This window comes from Entelurus aequoreus, linkage group LG02, assembly GCF_033978785.1.
Source record: "Entelurus aequoreus isolate RoL-2023_Sb linkage group LG02, RoL_Eaeq_v1.1, whole genome shotgun sequence".
Taxonomy (NCBI): domain Eukaryota; kingdom Metazoa; phylum Chordata; class Actinopteri; order Syngnathiformes; family Syngnathidae; genus Entelurus; species Entelurus aequoreus.
Window position 1 is genome coordinate 14,951,545 of NC_084732.1, and position 22,950 is coordinate 14,974,494.

A 22,950-nucleotide genomic window follows, 5' to 3' on the forward strand; every position below is an offset into this window, starting at 1 on the left:
TCAATTCCAGGACTTTACAGTGCAGATACCAAGTGTAATCCTTTAATAATATACCAACAAATAATAATATTGACACAGTGAGATTTGTTTTTGCAGAAAAAGTGGCCTATTAAAAATAAAAACACAAAAAAACTTTTGACCAAAAAAAAAATATTAATACACAGTGAGATTTGTTTTTTGCAGAAAAAGTGGCCTATTAAAAAAAAAAAAAACAATAAAAAATATAAAAAATCCCCAAACTTGCAGTGTTGCAAATGCTGAATGACGCCTATAAAAATGTCTATTTATGACACGCTAATAACGCCTGGATTATGCTGCTGTGTTGACGAGCCACTGTACTATGCTACACTGGCTCACCCTTCCCCCTCCAAACCCTGCTACCACCTTGTGTTGATGTTCTCCTCCAATTATTTATCAACATTTGCAATACAAATTTTGCAATTAGTAGATTAGATTCAATTCTAGAACCTGATGGTGCAGATTACAGGTTTATACATTTAACAATACACTTAATAATAATATTAATACACAATGAGATGTTTTTTGCAGAAAAAAATCAAAAAGTTGCCAAAAAGTCAAAATAATTTTGTATTTTTTTTGACAAAAAAAAATCCCCAAATTTGCAGTGTTGCAAACGCTGAATGACGTCTATAAAAATTTCTATTTACAACACGCTAATAACGCCCTGATTATGCTGCTGCGTTCAAGAGCCACCGTATGCTACACTGGCTCGCTCTCCCCCCTCCAAATCCTGCTACCACCTTGATGTTGACGTTCTTCAATTCTTTATCAACATTAGCAAAAAAAAAGTGTTGCAGTAATAGATTAGACTCAATTCCAGAATTTTATGGTGGAGATTACAGGTTAATTCATTTAACAAGACACTTAATAATAATATGAATACACAATCAGATGTGTGTTTTGCTGAAATAAATTGCCTATTTAAAAAAATTAAATTATTTAAATAAATAAAAAATAGTTTTGACTAAAAAAATCTATTAACTTTCAGTCTTGCAAATGCTGAATGACGTCTATAAAAATGTGTATTTATGACACGCTAATAAAGCCTGGATTATTCTCCTGCGTTGAAGAGCCACTGTATGCTACACTGGCTCACTCTCCCCCTCCAAACCCTGCTACCACCTTGATGTTGACATTCTCCTTTTATTTATTTTTGCAATAAAAGTGTTCAATTCCAGAACTTAATGGTGCAGATTACAGGTTTATTGATAATTGATAATAATAATTATACACAATGAGATGTGTTTTTTGCAAAACAAACAGCCTATTTTGTACAATCTTTTTTTTTCTTAAAACCAAGAAAATGTCACTGCTTATGTAGGTAATAATGATAAAGTAAATTATATTTTGATGTAATTAATTGTGTAGGTACTAATGTACGTAAAAATGATAGTATTAATGCAAACAGTCTTGCATAGACAAAAGTGATAATGTAAACAATAGTGTTTATAATACTTTTATGTAAACAATGAATGTAAAAATGAGTATTAATGTGCATAAGAGTGATAATGTGATAGTTCTAATGTAGATATTAGTCTTAATGTAAATAATAGTGTTAATGTAGCTCATAGTGGTAATGTAGATAATATAGTGTTGTTGTAATGTAATAGTGTTAATGTAGGTCATAGTGTTAATGTACAGTATATTATAGTGTTAATTTAGATAATATAGTGTTATTGTATTGTAATAGTGTTAATGTAGATAATAATCTATCCATTCATCCATTTTCTATACCGCTTTTCCTCATGGGGGTCACGGGTAAGTTGGAGCTTATCGTAGATAATGTATTTGTGTTAATGTAAATAATGATGTTAATAATATTGTAGATAATGGTGTTAATAGCAATAATAGTGACATTAATAATTGTTGTCTTGGCAGTGTTCCACTTGTCTCAGCGCTTCACAACAGTGGTTCCGGAGAGCTGCATGTTGATCCTACTGGGTCTGGTTCTGGGCGGCCTGGTGCTCTTAGCCAATAAGAAGCAGCTGTACCAGCTGGAGCCCGCCCTCTTCTTCCTCTTCCTGCTGCCCACCATCGTGGGCGACGCCGGATACTTCATGCCGTCCCGGCTCTTCTTCGACAACCTGGGAGCCATCCTCATGTACGCCGTGGTGGGAACGCTGTGGAACGCCTTCTGCACGGGCTTCGGCCTCCACGCCGCCAAGATGCTGGGCGTCATAGGTCAGACATTGAGGGGAAGGGAGAGGGGGGAATACCCCACGCCAAAGTACTAATCAGACATAACCGCGAAAATCCCATTGGAATTATCTGCTTATGTGTTAGCAACATTAGCTTGTAGATCAAAGTCTACGGAGCCCCTAAAGCACATATGTCAGAGTCAAGGCCCGCGGGCCATATCCGGCCCGCGAGAAGGTTTTTTACGGCCCTTGGGATGATCTTGATTTATTATTAGAACCGGCCCGCAGACCGCAGATCTTTTTTTTTTTTTTATTTCTTTTTTTTTTTTAGACCGCAGATCTTTTACACGCACCAAGCGGATGCCGGTCCAAGGTTCCGAAAGGGGGCGAGCGGCCCGCCGGGACGCGCCTGCCGGCCGAAGGGCTGCAGCCCGGCCGTCAGTCGCGGAGCCCGCCGTGCCACGCGCGCCAAGGGGGCGGGCCGAAACCCGGCCCCGAGGCCCTGAGACTTCTGCTTTGTTTCCCCAAACCGCGCGTCACCGCCGGGCCCGCACCACCGTCGGGCTGCAGCCCGAGCGTCGGTGGCGGAACCCGTCATGTGCCGCGCGCGCCAAGCGGAGCGGGGGGGTCAAGCGGGCCGAAACCCGCAGGCCACCCCCTCACCATGAGGCCCTGAGACTTCTGCGTTTGACCCCTACGCGCGGCCCGTCGGGACGCGCCCGCCGTCAAGCCACGAGGGCCAGCCGTCGGGTCGCGGAGCCCGCCGTGCCACGCGCGCCAAGGGGCGGGCCGAAACCAGCGGGGGGTTTCGGGCACCCAACTCGCCTCCCTCCCACGGAGGGAGGAGGGGGGTTTAATGTGAACATTACTGTGCAATCACATATTTAGAGTTTTTACTCAATTCAAGTTTAAAAGTTAAAGTTTAATATTTGTTTTCACTGCATGTTACTTCTCCTTAAACAAAGTGTTGTTTTTGATTTATAGATTTTTGCACTTTATTTTATTGTATTTCAATTTAATTATATTTTAAAAATATTTCAGTTGAGTGGATGATAGAAAATTGCTATTATTGTTTTTTTCTTTGAAGTAAATTTAGCCCACTTTTGCTAAAATAGAAAATATAGGCTACTGATGGTGCCTTGAATACCGGTTTCTTTCATTTAATGTTCATGTTATGGGGATTTTTATATAAAGGAAATTTGTCTTTTGTGTCTGTTGAAAATTAAAGATTACTGACAGAGCCATAAGAAAATATTGCTTTATTTATCTGATCATATTGGAATATATTTGTTAGGTTTTCAGTAGGTTCAATTAGGTTCACTAGACTATATGCGTCATTTAAAAATTTTTCAATGAACATTCGAACAGTCCGGCCCTCGGCTTGTAGCTAAATTTTTTATTTGGCCCTCCGTCCATTTGACTTTGACACCCCTGCCCTAAAGGGACATGGGGGAAAAATTTTTTTTTATAATTTTTTAAAATGTTATTTTATTTTTTAGACATGTATCTCGTGTGCACGAAAAACTATCTTGTGCGCACGAGAAACTTTTTATAAAGTTATAAAAAATTAAAAAATTATAATTTATTAAAAATTTTTTTTTAGACATGTATCTCGTGCGCACGAGATACATGTCTAAAAAAAATAAAAATAAAATATTATAAAATATAAATATATTTTTTTATAACTTTATAAAAAGTTTCTCGTGCGCACGAGAAAGTTTCTTGTGCGCACGCCATATTCTAAAAGAAAACCTGCAAAAACTGGTCAACTACATGTTTTGATTTTGCTGTATTGGTACACTTTATTGACAATTTTGGGACACGCCTGTAGAATTTTTTAATTTTTTTATTGAACAACAAACATCTATCCACAATGTACATAAAAGTCAAGGCACTTTCAACATATTCAACAATTTTACACATCAGGTTGAGCAAATGTATGACTTTAACAAAACATGTCAAGTAAAGAAAATAAAAGCAAATACAAATAGAGTATTAAAAATAATAATAAACAATATTATAAAATACAAAATTCAAAAAGACAAAAAATAGGGCTAATTTAAATCACTTTAAATTAGAGATGTCCGATAATGGCTTTTTTGCCAATAGCCGATATTCCGATATTGTCCAACTCTTAATTACCGATTCCGATATCAACCGATACCGATATATACAGTCGTGGAATTAACACATTATTATGCCTAATTTTGTTGTGATGCCCCGCTGGATGCATTAAACAAGGTTTTCCAAAATAAATCAACTCAAGTTATGGAAAAAAATGCCAACATGGCACTGCCATATTTATTATTGAAGTCACAAAGTGCATTATTTTTTTTTAACTTGCCTCAAAACAGCAGCTTGGAATTTGGGACATGCTCTCCCTGAGGGAGCATGAGGAGGTTGAGGTGGGCGGGGTTGGGAGGTAGCGGGGGGTGTATATTGTAGCGTCCCGGAAGAGTTAGTGCTGCAAGGGGTTCTCTGTATTTGTTCTGTTGTGTTTATGTTGTGTTACGATGCGGATGTTCTCCCGAAACGTGTTTGTCATTCTTGTTTGGTGTGGGTTCACAGTGTGGCGCATATTTGTAACAGTGTTAAAGTTGTTTATACGGCTACCCTCGGTGTGACCTGTATGGCTGTTGACCAAGTATGCGTTGCATTCACTTGTTTGTGTGAAAAGCCGTAGGTATTATGTGACTGGGCCGGCACGCAAAGGCAATGCCTTCAAGGTTTATTGGCGCTCTGTACTTCTCCCTACGTCCGTGTACCACTCCGTACAGCGGCGTTTTAAAAAGTCATACATTTTATTTTTTTAAACCGATACCGATAATTTCCGACATCACATTGTAAAGCGTTTATCGGCCGATATTATCGGACATCTCTACTTTAAATGTTTTCAATAAAGATATTAATTTAAGGGCTTTTGTACTGTTAACCATTTTCCAAGATTTAATTGATCATATGAAACAATTAAGCCAATTAGAAAATGCAGGTTTTACATTCAGAAATCGGCATTTTTCATGTATAAAAATGTTTGCTTGTAGCATAATAATGTTGACAAACTTTTCTATGTCACCATCATTAATAAATATGCCAAATTTGATCTCCACAATTTCTGATCGGACACGCCTGTAAAATGGTATAAGCTAATGTTGCTAACCCTAACCCTGTCCAGTAGATATTTATATGGTTAGCTTCGCAAACAAACAACATACACTACCGTTCAAAAGTTTGGGGTCACCCAAAGAATTTTGTGGAATAGCCTTCATTTCTAAGAACAAGAATAGACTGTCGAGTTTCAGATGAAAGTTCTCTTTTTCTGGCCATTTTGAGCGTTTAATTGACCCCACAAATGTGATGCTCCAGAAACTCAATCTGCTCAAAGGAAGGTCAGTTTTGTAGCTTCTGTAACGAGCTAAACTGTTTTCAGATGTGTGAACATGATTGCACAAGGGTTTTCTAATCATCAATTAGCCTTCTGAGCCAATGAGCTAACACATTGTACCATTAGAACACTGGAGTGATAGTTGCTGGAAATGGGCCTCTATACACCTATGTAGATATTGCACCAAAAACCAGACATTTATAGCTAGAATAGTCATTTACCACATTAGCAATGTATAGAGTGTATTTCTTTAAAGTTAAGACTAGTTTAAAGTTATCTTCATTGAAAAGTACAGTGCTTTTCCTTAAAAAATAAGGACATTTCAATGTGACCCCAAACTTTTGAACGGTAGTGTACTTGGCTGATGTGTGTGTGTGTGTGTGTGTGTGTGTGTGTGTGTGTGCTTGCACACAGACGAGCGCGTACAGGCCAACCTGATGGACTTCCTGTTGTTCGGCGCTCTGATCTCCGCTGTGGACCCGGTGGCGGTTTTAGCCGTGTTTGAGGAAGTCCAGGTCAACGACATGCTCTTCATCATCGTGTTTGGAGAGTCGCTGCTCAATGACGCCGTTACAGTGGTGAGAAAAGGCCCCCCCCCCACACACACACACACACAGTAGTGAGCCAGACCCGGGTCAGAACCAGCAGATTTATGTTGAAGTTGCGAAGCAGAAACATTCCATTTTTCCAAAATTCCATTTATTCCAGTCATGACATAGTGAGGGCCACAGAGACGTTCCCACGCCGTGAGACATAGTCCCCCGCCCCCAGCGGGTCTTTAGTTTCGCCTACCATGTGGTCTCCTCCCGGTCGCACATGAACACCTCACCAGGGAGACGAGGGAAAAGAATGCCCAAACTACCTCCACTGTGATTTACAGGTGCGGATTATTCACAAGCCCTCAGGACGCCGTCATCCTCATCTAGTGGAGATGAGCTCCTAAGACCACCAAACTGGACACGCTCTACACGGCCTTCCTAAAATATGTATTGGTTTCTCATGGGAGTTTAAAGATTAAACTTGTTGCAGCAGATTAACCACCTTTGCTAATCCGCATCAGCACTCTGAATATGAGCTAAATCCCGCCAACAAGGGCTGCCATGACCCGCTCTGACACCCGGCACGTGCACAAATCACTTTCTGACCTCTCGTGCACGAGCACACAAGCGCCAATTTTATTTTATTTTAAATGTATTTATTTATTATTGTTTATTTAAATATTTACATTTTTTAATTTAATTTATTTTATTTTATTGTAATTAAAAAATAATAATAATAATAATTTAAGCGCTGACTTTAAGAGGGAAGAGTCCACCCAGATTATTTTGTTCTAAGGCTGTCTAAAATAATAAAAGGTGACCGGAATCAAAGTTGAACAATTTATTCCACTCCACGGAAGTAGTAAGTACAAACAAGAGAGCTGAACTATCTAAAGGTCGGAGCGACCGCTAAAATGGTCGCCCGTGTCTCTCATGCTTTTGTCCACCTTGGTTGCTACGCCTTGGCAGGGATCAAAACTGAAGGTTAACTTGACGTGGGTGCCGAGCACACACACACACACATACTCCCTCCGGGCTGGTACTGCATAACGGCAATAAACAAGAGAGAATAATTGAGTGAATGCTCCAAAGTTTTCACTCATATGGTTTTCTACACCAAAATTCATCTATTTATTCAACTTCTTCTCCTTCTCCAGATTTTGGCGCGCTCTATCTTCCACATTTTGTACCCGATTCAAACCGTTCCAACTTCAAACTGTTCAGCCTATTCAGGAATCGCGGGCTTTCCCTTGACAAATTCCAAAAATTCCCTGATTTCCCAGAATTCCAGGTTTTCCGGGACATTTTTCCCATTCAAAATAAATTGGCCATTTTTCAAATTTCCACGTTTTTCAACCGATTCAAACCCTTCCACCTTCAACACATTTCACCATCCTGGAAATTTAAACTACTTTGTTTCCAAGTTCAAAAAAATTCCAGGAATTCTGGAAATTCCTGGTTTTCCAAAGCCCTATTTCCACCCTTTTTTCTGGCGACTACTCCTTCCACATTATTTTTACGTATTTCAACCGTTGCAGCGTCAAAACATTCCTCTTAATCAGGACAAAAAACAAAGTTGTTTTTTGAACTGGAAAAATTCCCGGTTTTCCCGGAATTCCGTAATACCATTTCTCAATGCAACCTGTTACTACTTCAGCAGTTCTAGGCCGATTTGAAAAATTCCAACACCAACCATTTCAACTCATTCAGACCATTCAAGTTTTTAACCATTTTAAAAAAAAATCCCGCTTTTCCCGAATTTCCCCAATTTTTTGGAAATTCCCATTGAAATCAATGGGACATTCTTCAAAGTTCCACAATTCCCACATTTTTCATATCATTCAAACTGTTCCAACTTCAAAATATTCAGCCGGTTTGGGAATTGTGTGCTCTACTTCAACAATTCTAAAAAAATTCCATGATTTTGGTTCAACCTCTGCATTCGAGCATTCACACGCAATTTCTTCAGGAATTGCCTCATCTAATATAGTGTATTTTCATATAAGGCGCACTTAAAACGCTTTAATTCTTCTCAAAAATCAACAGTGCATTTATATAACCCGGTGCGCCTAATGTACGGAATAATACAGGTTGTGTTTACCTACCTCAAAACAATTTTATTTGGTACATGGTATAATGACAAGTGTAACCAGTAGATGTCAGTCACACATTAGATTAGTGTGGACCTCAGGCTGACGCCTGGTAAATAAATGATGCTAGCAAGTACCCGTAAGCAAGCAACACCAATACTTTGATGTGTAATTGCGAATGTAGACTATTACACAAGACAAAAAAATCTGTCAAAATGTTTTAGTTCGACTTTGGTAAGCTACGAAGCCGCACTGCTTGATGGATTGTTGGCACATTACAGGTACCATAGTCAGACGTACTGTGCTTCAACATACGGGTATTATTATGGTGTGTGTATAAGGACCCCAAAATGGCATCTAAGAGGAGACATTATCCAGCATTTTGTTTCGCAATATTATGCAAAAACAACTTTTCTTACCTATTGGTACCTGCTGATGTGTGTTTGGGATCTGCACAAGTCCCGAAAACTAGTGTGTGTCTGTAATTGTAGTCCTCGCTAAAGTCAATGAGCTCCTTTTTCTCTGTCCTCTTGTTGTGGGGCATTCATCCTCCGCTGTTGCCATTTCTAACATAAAGTAGCGTACATTTCTAACTCCGGATGATGTTCGAAACCGGTTCTCCCGGTTGTTCGATAAGAAAAGAACCGATTCCATGGACTCAAATCCCTTTTTGAGAACCGGTTCCCGTTATCAAGGCCACTATAGTAAAGAAAAAGAGTTGGTTCTTTATTTGAATCCCTGGGAACGAATCCCTTCCCACAGGAAATGCCCTGTGGGACGGCAATGTTATGCCCATTTGATTGTAGACTCTTACTGACACATTGTGGCGATATGAAAATACTATGCGTCATTAGTTTGGGCACTTCCGGGTTGGCGACGTCAGTTCAGTTCATGAGACAATTGGGAAGTAGACAAGTTGTGTTAGCTCTTACAAGCCTTGGAAAAGATAAGTCTGTAAGTAAACTGTTTAACTTGTTTATGTAACTCAATATTAAGGTGGAAAGTGGTTACATTTGATACCAAGATGTTTATTGAAAAACGATTTTTGTGCACTGTTTCAATGGATGTTTTGAGGACTTAAAATGGCTGCCAGTCGTGTATTTCCACCATTAAAATAGTTTCAACACTCAGAAGTATTTGTTTGATGATAGTACTGTATATTTGTGTGAAGGTAATATTTATATATTGTGTATTACATTTTCAGTATGTTAATTGCATCACATAGCTTATACATTTGTCATTGTGTGTATTTCAGTTAAAAAAACAAAACAAAAAAACAGTCCAGTGCAAGACAAAAGTAAAGATAGGAAAAGACAAAGCAAGATCAACAACAATAAAGAGCCTAAATGGATTAATCTGCTTTGGAACTTTATTAGACGTCTTGTATTGTTTGTTAGCTGTCTGCCTGTGTGTGTAGTTAGTATGTTCCAATAGCAGCAGAAGTGCACTTTTTGGAGCGCTGTATTATTTTCAGTTTTGTACCCAAGGGACTGATTTTATTTAACACTATATTATTATTTATACACCTATAGTGATCACAGAGACAGGTTGTTTTTGTGTTACTGTATATATTTGTTTTTCTGAAAAATCCCACTTAATATACTTTGGGTAACAACAGTCAATATTTATTTATTTTATTTTTTTAGGGGGGTAACAGTCAATATTTGTTTATTTATTTTATTTAATTTTTTTCTTATAAAATAAAAGTGAGCTTTTGTTAAACCAAATATTGTGTTTTTTCCCATATACAACAACCTATCTGGATTCGATAAGAGAATCGATAAGGAATCGGTTCGATAAGAGGATTTGATAATGGGCTCGAACTCGATCATTTCTTATCAAACATCATCCCTACTTCTAACTTATATTTGTCCGTTTTTTCTCAAAATGGTTCTTGTTCTGCCAAAAGGAGGGAAACATATTCCTTGAACAGGGCTAACCGTTAGCTTCTCTTTGTGTCTTCCAGGTGTTGTACAAAGTGTACATTTCCTTCGTGGAAGTGGGACCAGAGAACGTGCAGACAGCGGATTACTTCAAAGGAGTCGGTAAGAGAGGAGGCGTCCCTATCGCGTGCCTTAACAAGAAACAAAAGTCCCTCTTTTGGCGCAGCCTCGTTCCTCATTGTCAGCGTGGGCGGGACTTTGGTGGGTCTGGTCTTCGCCGTCATCCTGGGCTTCATCACGCGCTTCACCAAGAAGGTCCGCATCATCGAGCCCCTCTTCGTGTTCCTCCTCGTCTACCTCGCCTACCTGACCGCCGAGCTCTGCTCGTTGTCGTCCATCTTGTCGTGAGTACACCGCACGAGTCCTTTGGAATGATCCAGAATTCAGCGGTTTGGTTGCCATGTATCCCCCCTCGCTAGGATGACCTTCTGCGGCATCGGTGCCAACAAGTATGTGGAGGCCAACATTTCCCAGAAGTCCCGGACTACCGTCAAGTACACCATGAAGACCCTGGCCAGCATCGCCGAGACCATCATCTTCATCTTCCTTGGAATCTCCGCCGTGGACAAGTCCAAGTGGGCTTGGGACACGGGCTTGGTGTCCTGCACGCTCGTCTTCATCTTCATATTCAGAGCCATGGGTCGGTCCGTCGCCATAGCGATGACGACGATGCATGCTTTCGTCCTCGTTGAAAGAAACATGCTCCTGGCCTCTTGTGATCTTTGGTAAACTTTCCTCTCCAGGTGTGGTGGGTCAGACGTGGATACTGAACCGCTTCCGTCTGGTCCCGCTGGAGAAGATAGACCAGGTGGTGATGTCCTACGGTGGCCTGCGGGGGGCGGTGGCCTTCGCTCTGGTGGTGCTGCTGGACGGCGAGAGAGTCAAAGCCAAGGATTACTTTGTGGCCACCACGATCGTGGTGGTTTTCTTCACCGTCATGTTCCAGGTAGGAACGTCATAGGAATGGGTACTGAAATCCAGTACTTTTTTTGGCACTGACTAAAACCTGCTGGTCGCACCAAATTTATGTAAAATCCAACGGTGCTATGTTACGGTACCTGTTACGCCCGGTTGCTGACTCAGCCGGATATTTGCTCTCAGTGCTGCTGGAGTGATCACCAAATTATGACTCCACCAAATTATGACTCCACCAAATTATCTCTTGGTAACGTTGCAATTTTTACTGCCAACAAAAATATTGACTCAAAAAACGCTCCACTTTTTCAAAAATGCGCTAGCTTGATGCTAATATACATAAGTAGAGATGTCCAATAATGGCTTTTTTGCCGATATCTGATATTCCGATATTGTCCAACTCTTAATTACAGATTCCGATATCAACCGATACCGATATATACAGTTGTGGAATTAACACATTATTATGCCTCATTTTGTTGTGATGCCCCGCTGGATGCATTAACCAATGTAACAAGGTTTTCCAAAATAAATCAACTCAAGTTATGGAAAAAAATGCCAACATGGCACTGCCATATTTATTATTGAAGTCACAAAGTGCATTATTTTTTTTAACATGCCTCAAAACAGCAGCTTGGAATTTGGGACATGCTCTCCCTGAGAGAGCATGAGGAGGTGGAGGTGTGGGGGGGGGGGTGTGTATATTGTAGCATCCTGGAAGAGTTAGTGCTGCAAGGGGTTCTGGGTATTTGTTCTGTTGTGTTTATATTGTGTTACGGTGCGGATATTCTCCCGAAATGTGTTTGTCATTCTTGTTTGGTGCGGGTTCACAGTGTGGCGCATAGTTGTAACAGTGTTAAAGTTGTTTATACGGCCACCCTCAGTGTGACCTGTATGGCTGTTGACCGAGTATGCCTTGCATTCACTTGTGTGTGTGAAAAGCCGTAGATATTATGTGACTGGGCTGGCACGCAAAAGCAGTGCTTTTAAAGTTTACTGGCGCTCTACTTCTCCCTACGTCCGTGTACCACTCCGTACAGCGGCCTTTTAAAAGTCATACATTTTACTTTTTGAAACCGATAATTTCCGATATTACATTTTAAAGCATTTATCGGCCGATAATATCGGACATCTCTATACATAAGCTTTGCTATTGACATGCTACTGATTAGCATTAGTGATTTTACATGGCAATTTCAACACCTTCACACTGTGACGGTCGGGTCGCATGACGGCGATTAGTAGCGTGTTCCCAAGATGCAGAAGATCGAAGAGGCAACGTGCAGGTAAAAGTATTTAATGTAGCTCCAAAATAAACAAAGATGAGTGCCGCTGGGAAGTCACTGAAGCATAAGGAAGGCTATGCAAAAACGAAACTAAAACCGACAGGTGCGAAGCAACAAAACGGAATGCTGGACTATAGCAAAAACTCACGGTAGGAGGAACGAGCATCCACATGAATGATTATCATTTCCAAACAAAGTCCCGACATAGAACGGTGGTTCACACTCACCTTAAATAGTCTTAATCTCCAACAGAAAACAGGTGTGGGAAAAAGTGCTTGTAGGCATGTGTAAAGTAGTTGCCACCAAAATAAGAGCGCAGCACAGGAACAAGCGCCAAACACAGAAGAACACCAACAAAACCCAAAATAAAGGCTTGTTAAAGAAAAGTACAACTAAGATGCACGTTACAATCAAACAGCTGGTGTGTAAGAAGCACAATACTGTCACGATCTGGTGAGCGTTGTTTGCAGCGTGACCCCAAAGATGTACAGAACGGCCGGCGGATTGCAAGTAAAACTAGATTTATTGGCAAACAAAAAGCAGGGTACACACAATTCCAGCACACCAAGCGGACTACCAAGTAAAATGATCCAGCCCTGAAGGCGAGACCCGGGTGGAACTAAATAGAACTGTTTAATGAGAATCAGGTGTGCTGGCAGGACATGGAGCAGAAAGTAAAGGTGCTTCAAAACAGGAAATACTGACAAAACAAGAGCACCAGGACAGGAAGTGATCTCTAAACACAGGATGCTGAAAACAAAAACAAAATATTCATGAAGGATCATGATAAATACTGACAGTATTAACACTTTTTAGGGCGCAACAAAACCCCCCAAAAAACACACCATAAACTATTCACTACTGCCATCTAATGTCTTGGACTTGCAACTGTAGTTGCAACATTATGTCGTACCTGTGAGACCCAGAAATGGGATAAAACAAGATATAACAATTGGACAGCATTTATTGATCAGCTCATTTTTAAATGTTGCAATAAAAAAAGGAGATTGTATTACCAAAAACAATCAATATTTAATAACACACACAAAACTACCGAAAATTGGTACCAGTATCGAATCCCATGGTACTGTATCGGTTCAAATGTGAACGGTAGCCATTCCTAGTCACGCCTGCTGGATGTTTTAATAAATGCCTTTTCCAATGATTTCACGTAACAAGATGAGGGAGCACTTACAGTACGTGGTAAACATCTTCAGTGGACCAGCAGATGGAGTCTCAGTGTGAGGAACGTGTTTATTCCGACTCAGTCTAAACATCCTGTTGCCATGGAGACGTTGACCTTTCCTCAAGAGCGCTTAGTCATCTTACACCACACAGAGCAAAGCAGTCACGTTTCTGTGTGTGTGTGTGTGTGTGTGTGTGTGTACGTGTGTTTGTTTGTGTGTGCGTTTTAGGGTCTGACCATCAAACCGCTGGTGGAGTGGCTCAAAGTTCCTCGTTCCACCAACAGGAAGCCCACCATCAATGAGGAGATCCACGAGAGGGTCGGCCTTCATCTTTTACTGTTTCACATCATGAACCATAACCTTTGCTGTACACACACACACATAAAAAAGACACACTCCTTGTGATATCTATTTTTATGGCATAGTAAGTGACAGACCAGATCATGATGTGTGGCTTTGTTAAAAAAAAGTTAAAATACCAATGATTGTCACACACACACACGAGGTGTGGCGAAATGATTCTCTGCATTTGACCCATCACCCTTGATCACCTGTTTGCAGGCGTTCGACCACATCCTGACGGCGGTGGAGGACATCGCAGGACTTCAAGGCTACCACCACTGGAGAGACAAGTAAGATGATAATAAGGATGATGACAGTAGCTATGTCCACATGGACACATTTAATCGGATTAAGAGCTTAACCGGAATAAAAATGCTTCATGTAAACACGCCATTCGGAATATTCTGACCCGATCACGCACGTTCGGATCAAAATTTAATTGCGATCAAGACTGGTGGTTTATTCTGATAGTCATTCGGATTGTAGCGCATGAAAACACATCTTTTTAAATTTGGGTTAAAATTAGAGATGTCCGATAATGGCTTTTTTGCAGATATCCGATATTCCGATATTGTCCAACTCTTAATTACAGATTCCGATATCAACCGATACCGATATATACAGTCGTGGAATTAACACATTATTATGCCTAATTTTGTTGTGTTAAACAATGTAACTTTACCCTGAATTGATTAACGTGGACAACTTAAACAAGTTGAAAAACGTATTCGGGTGTTACCATTTAGTAGTCAATTGTACGGAATATGTACTGTACTGTGCAATCTACTAATACAAGTTTCAATCAATCAATCAAAAACAAGGTTTTCCAAAATAAGAGAACAACTTCAACTCCACTTATGGAAAAAAGTGCCAACATGGCACTGTCATATTCATTATTGAAGTCACAAAGTGCATTATTTTTTTTAACATGCCTCAAAACAGCAGCTTGGAATTTGGGACATGCTCTCCCTGTTGTAGCGTCCCGGAAGAGTTAGTGCTGCAAGGGGTTCTGGGTATTTGTTCTGTTGTGTTACGGTGCGGATGTTCTCCCGAAATGTGTTTGTCATTCTTGTTTGGTGTGGGTTCACAGTGTGGCGCATATTTGTAACAGTGTTAAAGTTGTTTTTACGGTCACCCTCAGTGTGACCTGTATGGCTGTTGACCAAGTATGCCTTGCATTCACTTGTGTGTGTGAAAAGCCGTAGATATTATTTGACTGGGCCGGCACGCAAAGGAAGTGCCTGTAAGGTTTATAGGCGCTCTGTACTTCCCCCTACGACCGTGTCCACAGTGGCGTTTTAAAAAAGTCAGAAATGTTACTTTTTGAAACCGATACCTATAATTTCCGATATTACATTTTAAAGCATTTATCGGCCGATAATATCGGACATCCCTAGTTTTTTGCAATTTTATTTTTGACAGTACCACATAAGATATGTTTTAATTGCTAATGCGGGTTTATTGATTTTTAAATGCGCCAGGAAATAACCAGTTTTGTACACTTTTGAGGTGTTTCAATACTCAGTAGTGCGTAAATGTGTTTCTGTAGTGTATTTCTCCAGCAATGGTCATTGCCGGTAAACAGTGAGCTCGGGGCTGGGTGTGAGACATGTGGTGACATAAATTATGGTATTTTGAGAGGTAATCATTGAAGTCGGACATCACTAAAGGCCTAGGTGGGAAACGCACGGCCCGCCACTGCGTAGCGTTATATGCTGTTGAGTTTGTTGCTCTAAAACGAGACTAGCAAAAACAAGAGTATGAACTGGAGTGGCATGCGTCAATTTAACAATAAAAGAAGGGATCCAGTTGTCGTCTTAACAAACTGTTTTATGCACAACATTACAGCCACTCCAAGTGCGAACTGCTCACCTCAACAACGTTGATGTTTACAATGATTATAATGAGGATTATGGTGGCATAGCAATGTCTGATGATGACTATATTGACAAAAACGATGATGACAATATTGATGATGAAGAGGGTGATCATGCCAATGATCATATTAATATCGTTGTGATGTCTGTTAATGAGGATGACTGTGGCTATGAGTATAATGATGATAGTAATGCTGATGATACTGTGATTACAGCAATTAGGATGACAATGTTAATAATGATGACTAGTGGTGCACAACAAATATCAGGCAGATAAGAGGAATTATCGGAAATCCGATATATACATATATATAAAGCCTATACAAATATGTGTACATAATATAATAAATAAATATATAATTATAATTGGTTATTAAGAGTATGTGAAAGTTCAACTCCTACCCTGTTTACTTCTGTGACGACATTCTTTAAGTTTTGCAGTCAATCATTATTATCAAGCCGCTAAAATGCACCAAACATGGATAAGTGTGGAGAGAGTGTTTTTGCATTTTTTTTCCCCCATCATCCCTTATGATGTATTTAAATGAGTGTAATTTTGATTATTTTTTTTATTTATGGGGATGGGGCGTTTTTGTTGTAATATCCACAAAGTACAGTGAGCAGGTTGTGTAATGTGTGACCATGTGTGTTGACTTTTTGTGGTGGTTGACTTTTTTTTTTTTCTGCACCATGACTTGGGAAGGTTGTTTGAATTGTGACATATAATTAATAGCTGTGATAGTGTTGTAGGAAAGTGGAATGATTGGTCATTGACTTTAGGTATTCTTAACCACCAATAAATGGTGTATATAAGTGTTTCATTAGGCTGCTGTCTCTTTGCACATATTTTAAAAATGTATCACTTCTTTCGTGTATCGTCTTCATATGTCCATCTTCGTGTCGTGTAGCCACTCCCTCGTCTCAGGTCCCACTTGGAAGAGGCCCTCCTCTGAAGGTGGTCTATGCCGGGGACAGGTGGTGATGATGTGGTCGGCAGTCTGCTCAGGCTCCCCGCACTCACACGCTGCACTGTCTGTTAGGCCAAACTTCTTCATGGACGCTTTGAAGCAACCAACCCCTGTGCGAAGGCGGTTCAGGAGGGTCCATTGCCGGCGAGGTAGATCTTCTCCCTCCACGCCACCTCCAGGATCCTGGATGTAATGGTGTAGGCGTGTCTGTCCTGCTGACTCCCACTCCTGCTTCCATTCCGCTGCCAGCCAGGCTTTGGTTGTCAGATCCTCCGGGATGGAAATAAGCATCTCTTGTGCGGCCTGATTGTATGGGTGGCGGGACTTGAGTCTGCTTGGAGGTGTTGCCATGGTGGTGGTTTCATGGAGGATGTGCCAGCTGTGTTCCTGGGCTTTCCTTGCCAGGGCGAGGGTAGCGGCCTCTCGCTGTAGGCCGGTTGGCGCTATCCCTGCTAGGACTGGCAGGTAGAACACGGGGGTGGGTTTCAGGCAGCCACTTATGATCCGGAGGGCATTGTTGATGGCCGTATCGACCTTCTTGGCATGTGGGCTTCTACACCAGGTTGGGGCACAGTACTCAGCTGCAGAAAATACGAGGGCTTGTGTGGAGATACGTAGTACCTTGGCCGAGGCCCCCCAGGTTGTACCAGCTAGGCGCCGGATGAGTGAGACCCTTGCTGTTACTTTAGCCCTCACTTCATCCAAATGTTGTTTGTAGGACAGTGTCCTGTCCAAGCGTACGCCCAGGTACTTTGGGGCCTGCTGGAACTCCAGGGGTTTGTTGTCCACTAAGATCTCCAGCTCCCTTCTTGCTTCCCTGTTGCAGAGGTGAAAATGTATCAGAGCTGTTTCTTTTTTATGTAGTTTGTCATAGAACTGGTATCCAGTGTTCTTAAAAAGGATGTTTTTAATTGAGAATTGATTTTTAATGGACTCAATACCCACAAGAGTCGAATCGAATCAAATTGTGTGGTGCCCAAAGATTCACAGCTCTAATTAGTGCTTAATTTGGCAACTTTTCAACTTGCTTACAATTTTGTCCATACAGATAATTGTATGCTTTTGACTATATATAATAACAATCTGCAGTAGGACATGGGCATTACATTTATTTCAGGTTGCTTCAAGAAGGATTGAATTAGATTTGCCGAAACCCTGTCAAACCTGGTCAGCTAACTCAAAAGCCAGCCTCGCTAAGACAGTGTTTTGGAATCCTACAAAGACGCCTGCTGCTAAAAAAGCTGCCCCAGGTGTGCACAAACTACAGTTAAATCTACATTTAAAGAATAATTCATGTACATGATGATGATGTTGCTCAGGTGGGAGCAGTTCGACAAGAACTACCTGAGCAAGCTGCTGCTCAGGAAGTCGGTGTACAGGAAGAGCGAGCTGTGGGAGGCGTACCAGAAGATCAACATCCGCGACGCCATCAGCGTCATCGACCAGGTGGGTAGGAGGCGGAGCTGAGCCGCTGCCTATCACTGTGCGGTCATTACCCTTTGACCTGTGTGTGTGTCCATGAAGGGTGGAAACCTGCTGACTCCCGCCAGACTGTCGCTGCCCTCCATGGCCAGCAGGTCCTCCTTTCCCTCCATGGCCAGCAGGACCTCCTTCGCCGAGGCCACCAACGTCACCAACTACCTGTGAGTCACATGGCTCTTGTTGTCTGTTGCGTAGCAACGTAACTCGGAAATATTAAGACCCCACCTTTTAGGAGGGGTGAGGCCTCCCAGACTCCTTAGTTTTAAGGCTGCCTAAAATGATAAGACGTGACTAGAACTGAAGTTTAACAATTTTATCTACCAAATCGTAGCGAGTGCAAACAATAGAGATACCGGCACTGTTGAGAGTGAACCGAGCTATCAAAAGGTTAAAGCAGCCTCTACGATGTTCCCCCTTTTTCTCATGCTTTTGACCACACAATCTGCCCTGCCTTTACAGCAGGAATCGAAACTGAAAGTTAATTTGACGTGTGTACCTAGCACACACATTTTCCTCCTTCCCTCTCACTACAGGCTGGTACCTCAGACATCACACATGGTACGTAAAACTGGTTTTAGTTATACTGTAAAAATGTCAAACTTAGACTAATTTTAATGATCCACAAGGGAAATTGTTCCACACAGTAGCTCAGTTACAAAGGATGGAAAGGATAATGCACTCAATGGCATAAAAAGAGAGCGAAAACAAAAGGTATAAAGTAGACTAAAAATGTACCATAGTAGCAATATAAATTTAACATATATGTAATATTTATATATTATATATACAGTATATAATATATACAATATGTATAACAAATCCCAATTACCATGTACAATACTATATGTAACAGCTGCAGCAAAAATAAGGGCAGCATAAAAAAAGAGTAGATCCAGCAGAAAATATACATTATAAACAAAGAGAGATAGCTTGAAATGACGCTAACGCACTTCTACTTCCAGTTGAAAAGTCAGTCTAAACAGAAAGGCCGTGCAGCACTGCAACACCTGCAGTGAGCGAGCTCGTCCAAAAGATGGTGCCATAGTACAAACAATAACACACCTATTCAGTGTTTTTGCTTTTTTTTATTTAAACTATTTGCTGTATGGCCGTCGGCAAAAAAAAACATAAATTAACTGCACCGTTTTAAAAACCGCAGGGTTATAGCGTAGGGGGAAAAACAGTAGCGTCTTATAGTCCGGAATTTTCGGTATATGTGTGGGAGAAAGCATGAATAACAAGTGAGCTTGTCATGTGTTTGTCTTCAGTCAGAACAAAGGCCAAAGCTAGTAAGTGATTATAAAGGCTTTCTATTCTGCTTAAGGGTGGAAAATATTCCTCTATCACAGATCTGGGCAAATTAAGGCCCGCTAAGCTTTTCAACATTCCCAAATAATTTTATTAGATCTTTAAGATGGAAACTGTAGCTGCCATTATGATGTGCAGTGATGTTTTCAAATGACCGTAAGTCTTGAACTATACAAAGTATTTCAATGGTTGGAATCTTCGCTTTTGCATGATATACTATGGTCATCTAAGTCACAGCCGCTCAGACGAGGCACCAAGCAGTGTGGGTGGGGAGCGTTTCCACAGAGTGTTTCCAGAGCGGCCAGCCTGAAATGCGGGTGTCAGGGACAGACGCGTAAGGAGATTTTTACAACAAAGTTCTAAAGTTTAGTAATACATCAGATTGTAGGTGTTTTTTTAATTTTTTTTTTACCCTTCGCGTTTATATTTCGCTTTTTGTTGCGTTTCGCTTGATTGTAAAATATGTCGATCGAGAGGGGGTGTGACGTTCATATGTTACAATAGAATAGAAAAATAGAATGGACTTTATTGTCATTATATTTGCATATAATGAGATTAAGGACTCCAACTTAAGGTGCAGATAAATATAAATATTATTCTTCCATCTGCTCCTTTCTGATCATGGAAATGTATAAGAAACAAAAACAATGAAAGTGTCAACTGTATATGGCTTGTATATATGCATTTTTATGAAAGGAATAAAAAGAAATGATGATGATGAAGGTGCGGTAGTGGGAACAAATACGGGGTAAAAATAAATAACTAATAAAATAAAATAAATTACCTAGAGTGGCCGTGCCAGCAATCGGAGGGTTGCTGGTTACTGGGGTTCAATCCCCACCTTCTACCATCCTAGTCACGTCCGTTGTGTCCTTGGGCAAGACACTTCACCCTTGCTCCTGATGGCTGCTGGTTAGCGCCTTGCATGGCAGCTCCCGCCATCAGTGTGTGAATGTGTGTGTGAATGGGTGAATGTGGAAATACTGTCAAAGCGCTTTGAGTACCTTGAAGGTAGAAAAGCGCTATACAAGTATAACCCATTTATCATTATTTATTATAACAGGCAATAAAGGAAAAAAATAACAATTGAAATAAACAGACTACTATCCAATAAAAATAATAAGCAATCCTGTACAAAATACAAAACACTATAGAAATACAAAATATTTTGTCAATATTCAGTGTTTTATCCTTCATAGTTAATATTGTAAATCACACATTCTTTATTTTCATGTACATTCTGGGTGTCTCATTCAGTAAAAAAAAATTTCATTCATTGCGTTTTTCAGGCGGTCTGTCATAACGTTTTTAGCATTCAATCAGACATTAGGCAAGGCAAGGCAACTTTATTTGTATAGCGCTTTTCATACACAAGGCAGACTCAAAGTGCTTCACAGACAACAAAGTGAAATGAAAGAAAATAAAAGCAAAATTAAAATGCAGACAATAAAAATAAAAACAGTGCAGACGTTAAAAGATTTAGCTGAAAGCTAAGGTGAACATAAAAGTCTTCAGTCTAGTTTTAAAATTAGTCAGAGTTGGGGAAAGTCTGACATCTTCAGGAAGTTTATTCCAGCTATTTGTTGCATAGTGACTGAATGATGCTCTCCCTTGATTTGAGTTTACTCTGGGAACCGCTAACAGATTGGTCTCAGAAGATCTTAGTGATCTAGAGGGCTTATATAGTGGGAGCATATCAGTAATATACTTCGGCCCTAGACCATTTAGTGATTTATATGTGAGCAGGAGGATTTTGAAATCATTTCTCTTATGTACAGGGAGCCAATGTAAGGATTTAAGAATTGGTGTAATGTGCTCACATTTTTGGGTCCTTGTTAGAACTCTAGCAGCAGCGTTCTGAACAAGCTGTAGCTGCCTGACAGTTTTTTTTGGGAAGACCTGCAAGGAGACCATTACAATAGTCTAGCCTACTGGTAATAAAGGAATGTACAAGTTTTTCAAAGTCTTGAGCTGACATGAGCCCTCTAAGTCTTTTTACATTTTTGAGGTGATAGTAGGCCGATTTTGTTACTGATTTGATGTGACTGTCGAAATGTAAATCAGAATCTAAAATAACCCCAAGATTTCTGGCTTTATTTGAGGTTTTCAGGGACAGTGATTGAAGGTGTTGGATGACTTTAAACCTTTCTTTTTAGCACCAAAAACAATGATCTCAGTTTTATCTTCATTTAGTTGTAGGAAATTTTGGCACATCCAGTGTTTGACTTGCTCAATGCACTGGCACAGAAGATCTATGGGGCGATATTGTGAAGTTTTGTATTAGTGTTCCTAAAAATAGATATACCGGCCCCCAGACACATTTTTTTCTCTAAATTTGACCCCGTGAGTCAAAATAATTGCCCTGGCCTGCTCTAACAGAAACCATCTGGAATGTTTTGCTTCTAAAGCTGGCTAATACCACGAGCCGCCATATGGGGGCGCAGTATCCAACTAACACTGTTTGTTGTTGTAGGCGTGAGAACGGCAGCGGTGTTTGTTTGGACCTGCAGGTGATCAACATTGTGCCCGGAGGCAAAGTGGAAGAGGAGATGGAGACGCACCATGTCCTCGCTGAAAACCTCTACAAACCCAGAAGACGGGTAGCGCGCACACACACACACACGTACTCTGTGTTTGTGTGTTTTATGCAGTGTGTGTGTGTGTGTTTGCGTAGTACCACTCACACTACAGTCGTCACTTCATGTCGGCGGGCGAGAAAGAGCGTCAGGACCGCGAGGTGTTCCAGAGGAACATGAAGAGCCGCATGGAGACGTTTAAGTCGGGACGACCCAAACGGCACAAGAAAGAGCGCAGTCTCAAGAAGGTGTCGCTTGTTTTTCACACCTCCACCTCGTCCTCTTGTCTCAGTGATTCTACTAACCAACAAACTGACTTGTGCTCGTACAGCGGCGAGGATCTGACGTCAAGGAGGACGCTGGAGACAAACCCAGGAGGAACGTCAGCTGGCAGGACAAAGGTAAACGTGAACGTCACAACATTACAACATGTTATCACTGCAAATATTAGATCAATATTAAAATAACGTGGCCATTCCTTTGTGCTTTAAAAATGTTTGTTTGTGCCGTTTCAGTTTTTAAGTAATTCTAAATCATGGGGTGTCAAACTCATTTTAGCTCAGGGGCCGCATGGAGGAAAATCTGTGCACACACGTGCCGGACTATTAAAATCATGGCATTTAAACTAAAAAATAAAGACCACTTCAGATTGTTTTCTTTGTCTTACTTTGGCCAAAAATAGAACAAACACATTCTGAAAATATTACAATCAAAATATAGAAAAAAATACCGGCTGCGGTAAAGTTTAGATCCATGAACACATATGCGGTCCTCTCCAAGGTTTCTCATAGTCATTCACATTGACGTCCCACTGGGGTGAGTTTTCCTTGCCCGTATGTGGGCTCTGTACAGAGGATGTCGTTGTGGCTTGTTACAGCCCTTTGAGACACTTGTGA

The 22,950-nt window shown here is 40.8% G+C and overlaps 1 protein-coding gene across 1 annotated transcript in view; it reads left to right on the forward strand.

Moving 5' to 3' along the window:
• Positions 1 to 22,950, forward strand: part of slc9a5 (solute carrier family 9 member A5) — a 35,766-nt gene that overhangs the window by 7,510 nt on the left and 5,306 nt on the right. Inside the window, exons 2-14 of the mRNA XM_062022822.1 lie at positions 1,900 to 2,202; positions 5,956 to 6,119; positions 10,137 to 10,215; positions 10,280 to 10,457; positions 10,533 to 10,753; positions 10,857 to 11,059; positions 13,730 to 13,819; positions 14,063 to 14,133; positions 18,008 to 18,134; positions 18,213 to 18,331; positions 21,952 to 22,078; positions 22,153 to 22,302; positions 22,386 to 22,455. Coding sequence (XP_061878806.1) covers positions 1,900 to 2,202; positions 5,956 to 6,119; positions 10,137 to 10,215; positions 10,280 to 10,457; positions 10,533 to 10,753; positions 10,857 to 11,059; positions 13,730 to 13,819; positions 14,063 to 14,133; positions 18,008 to 18,134; positions 18,213 to 18,331; positions 21,952 to 22,078; positions 22,153 to 22,302; positions 22,386 to 22,455 — 1,902 coding nt within the window. The remainder of the gene's footprint in view (positions 1 to 1,899; positions 2,203 to 5,955; positions 6,120 to 10,136; positions 10,216 to 10,279; positions 10,458 to 10,532; positions 10,754 to 10,856; positions 11,060 to 13,729; positions 13,820 to 14,062; positions 14,134 to 18,007; positions 18,135 to 18,212; positions 18,332 to 21,951; positions 22,079 to 22,152; positions 22,303 to 22,385; positions 22,456 to 22,950) is intronic.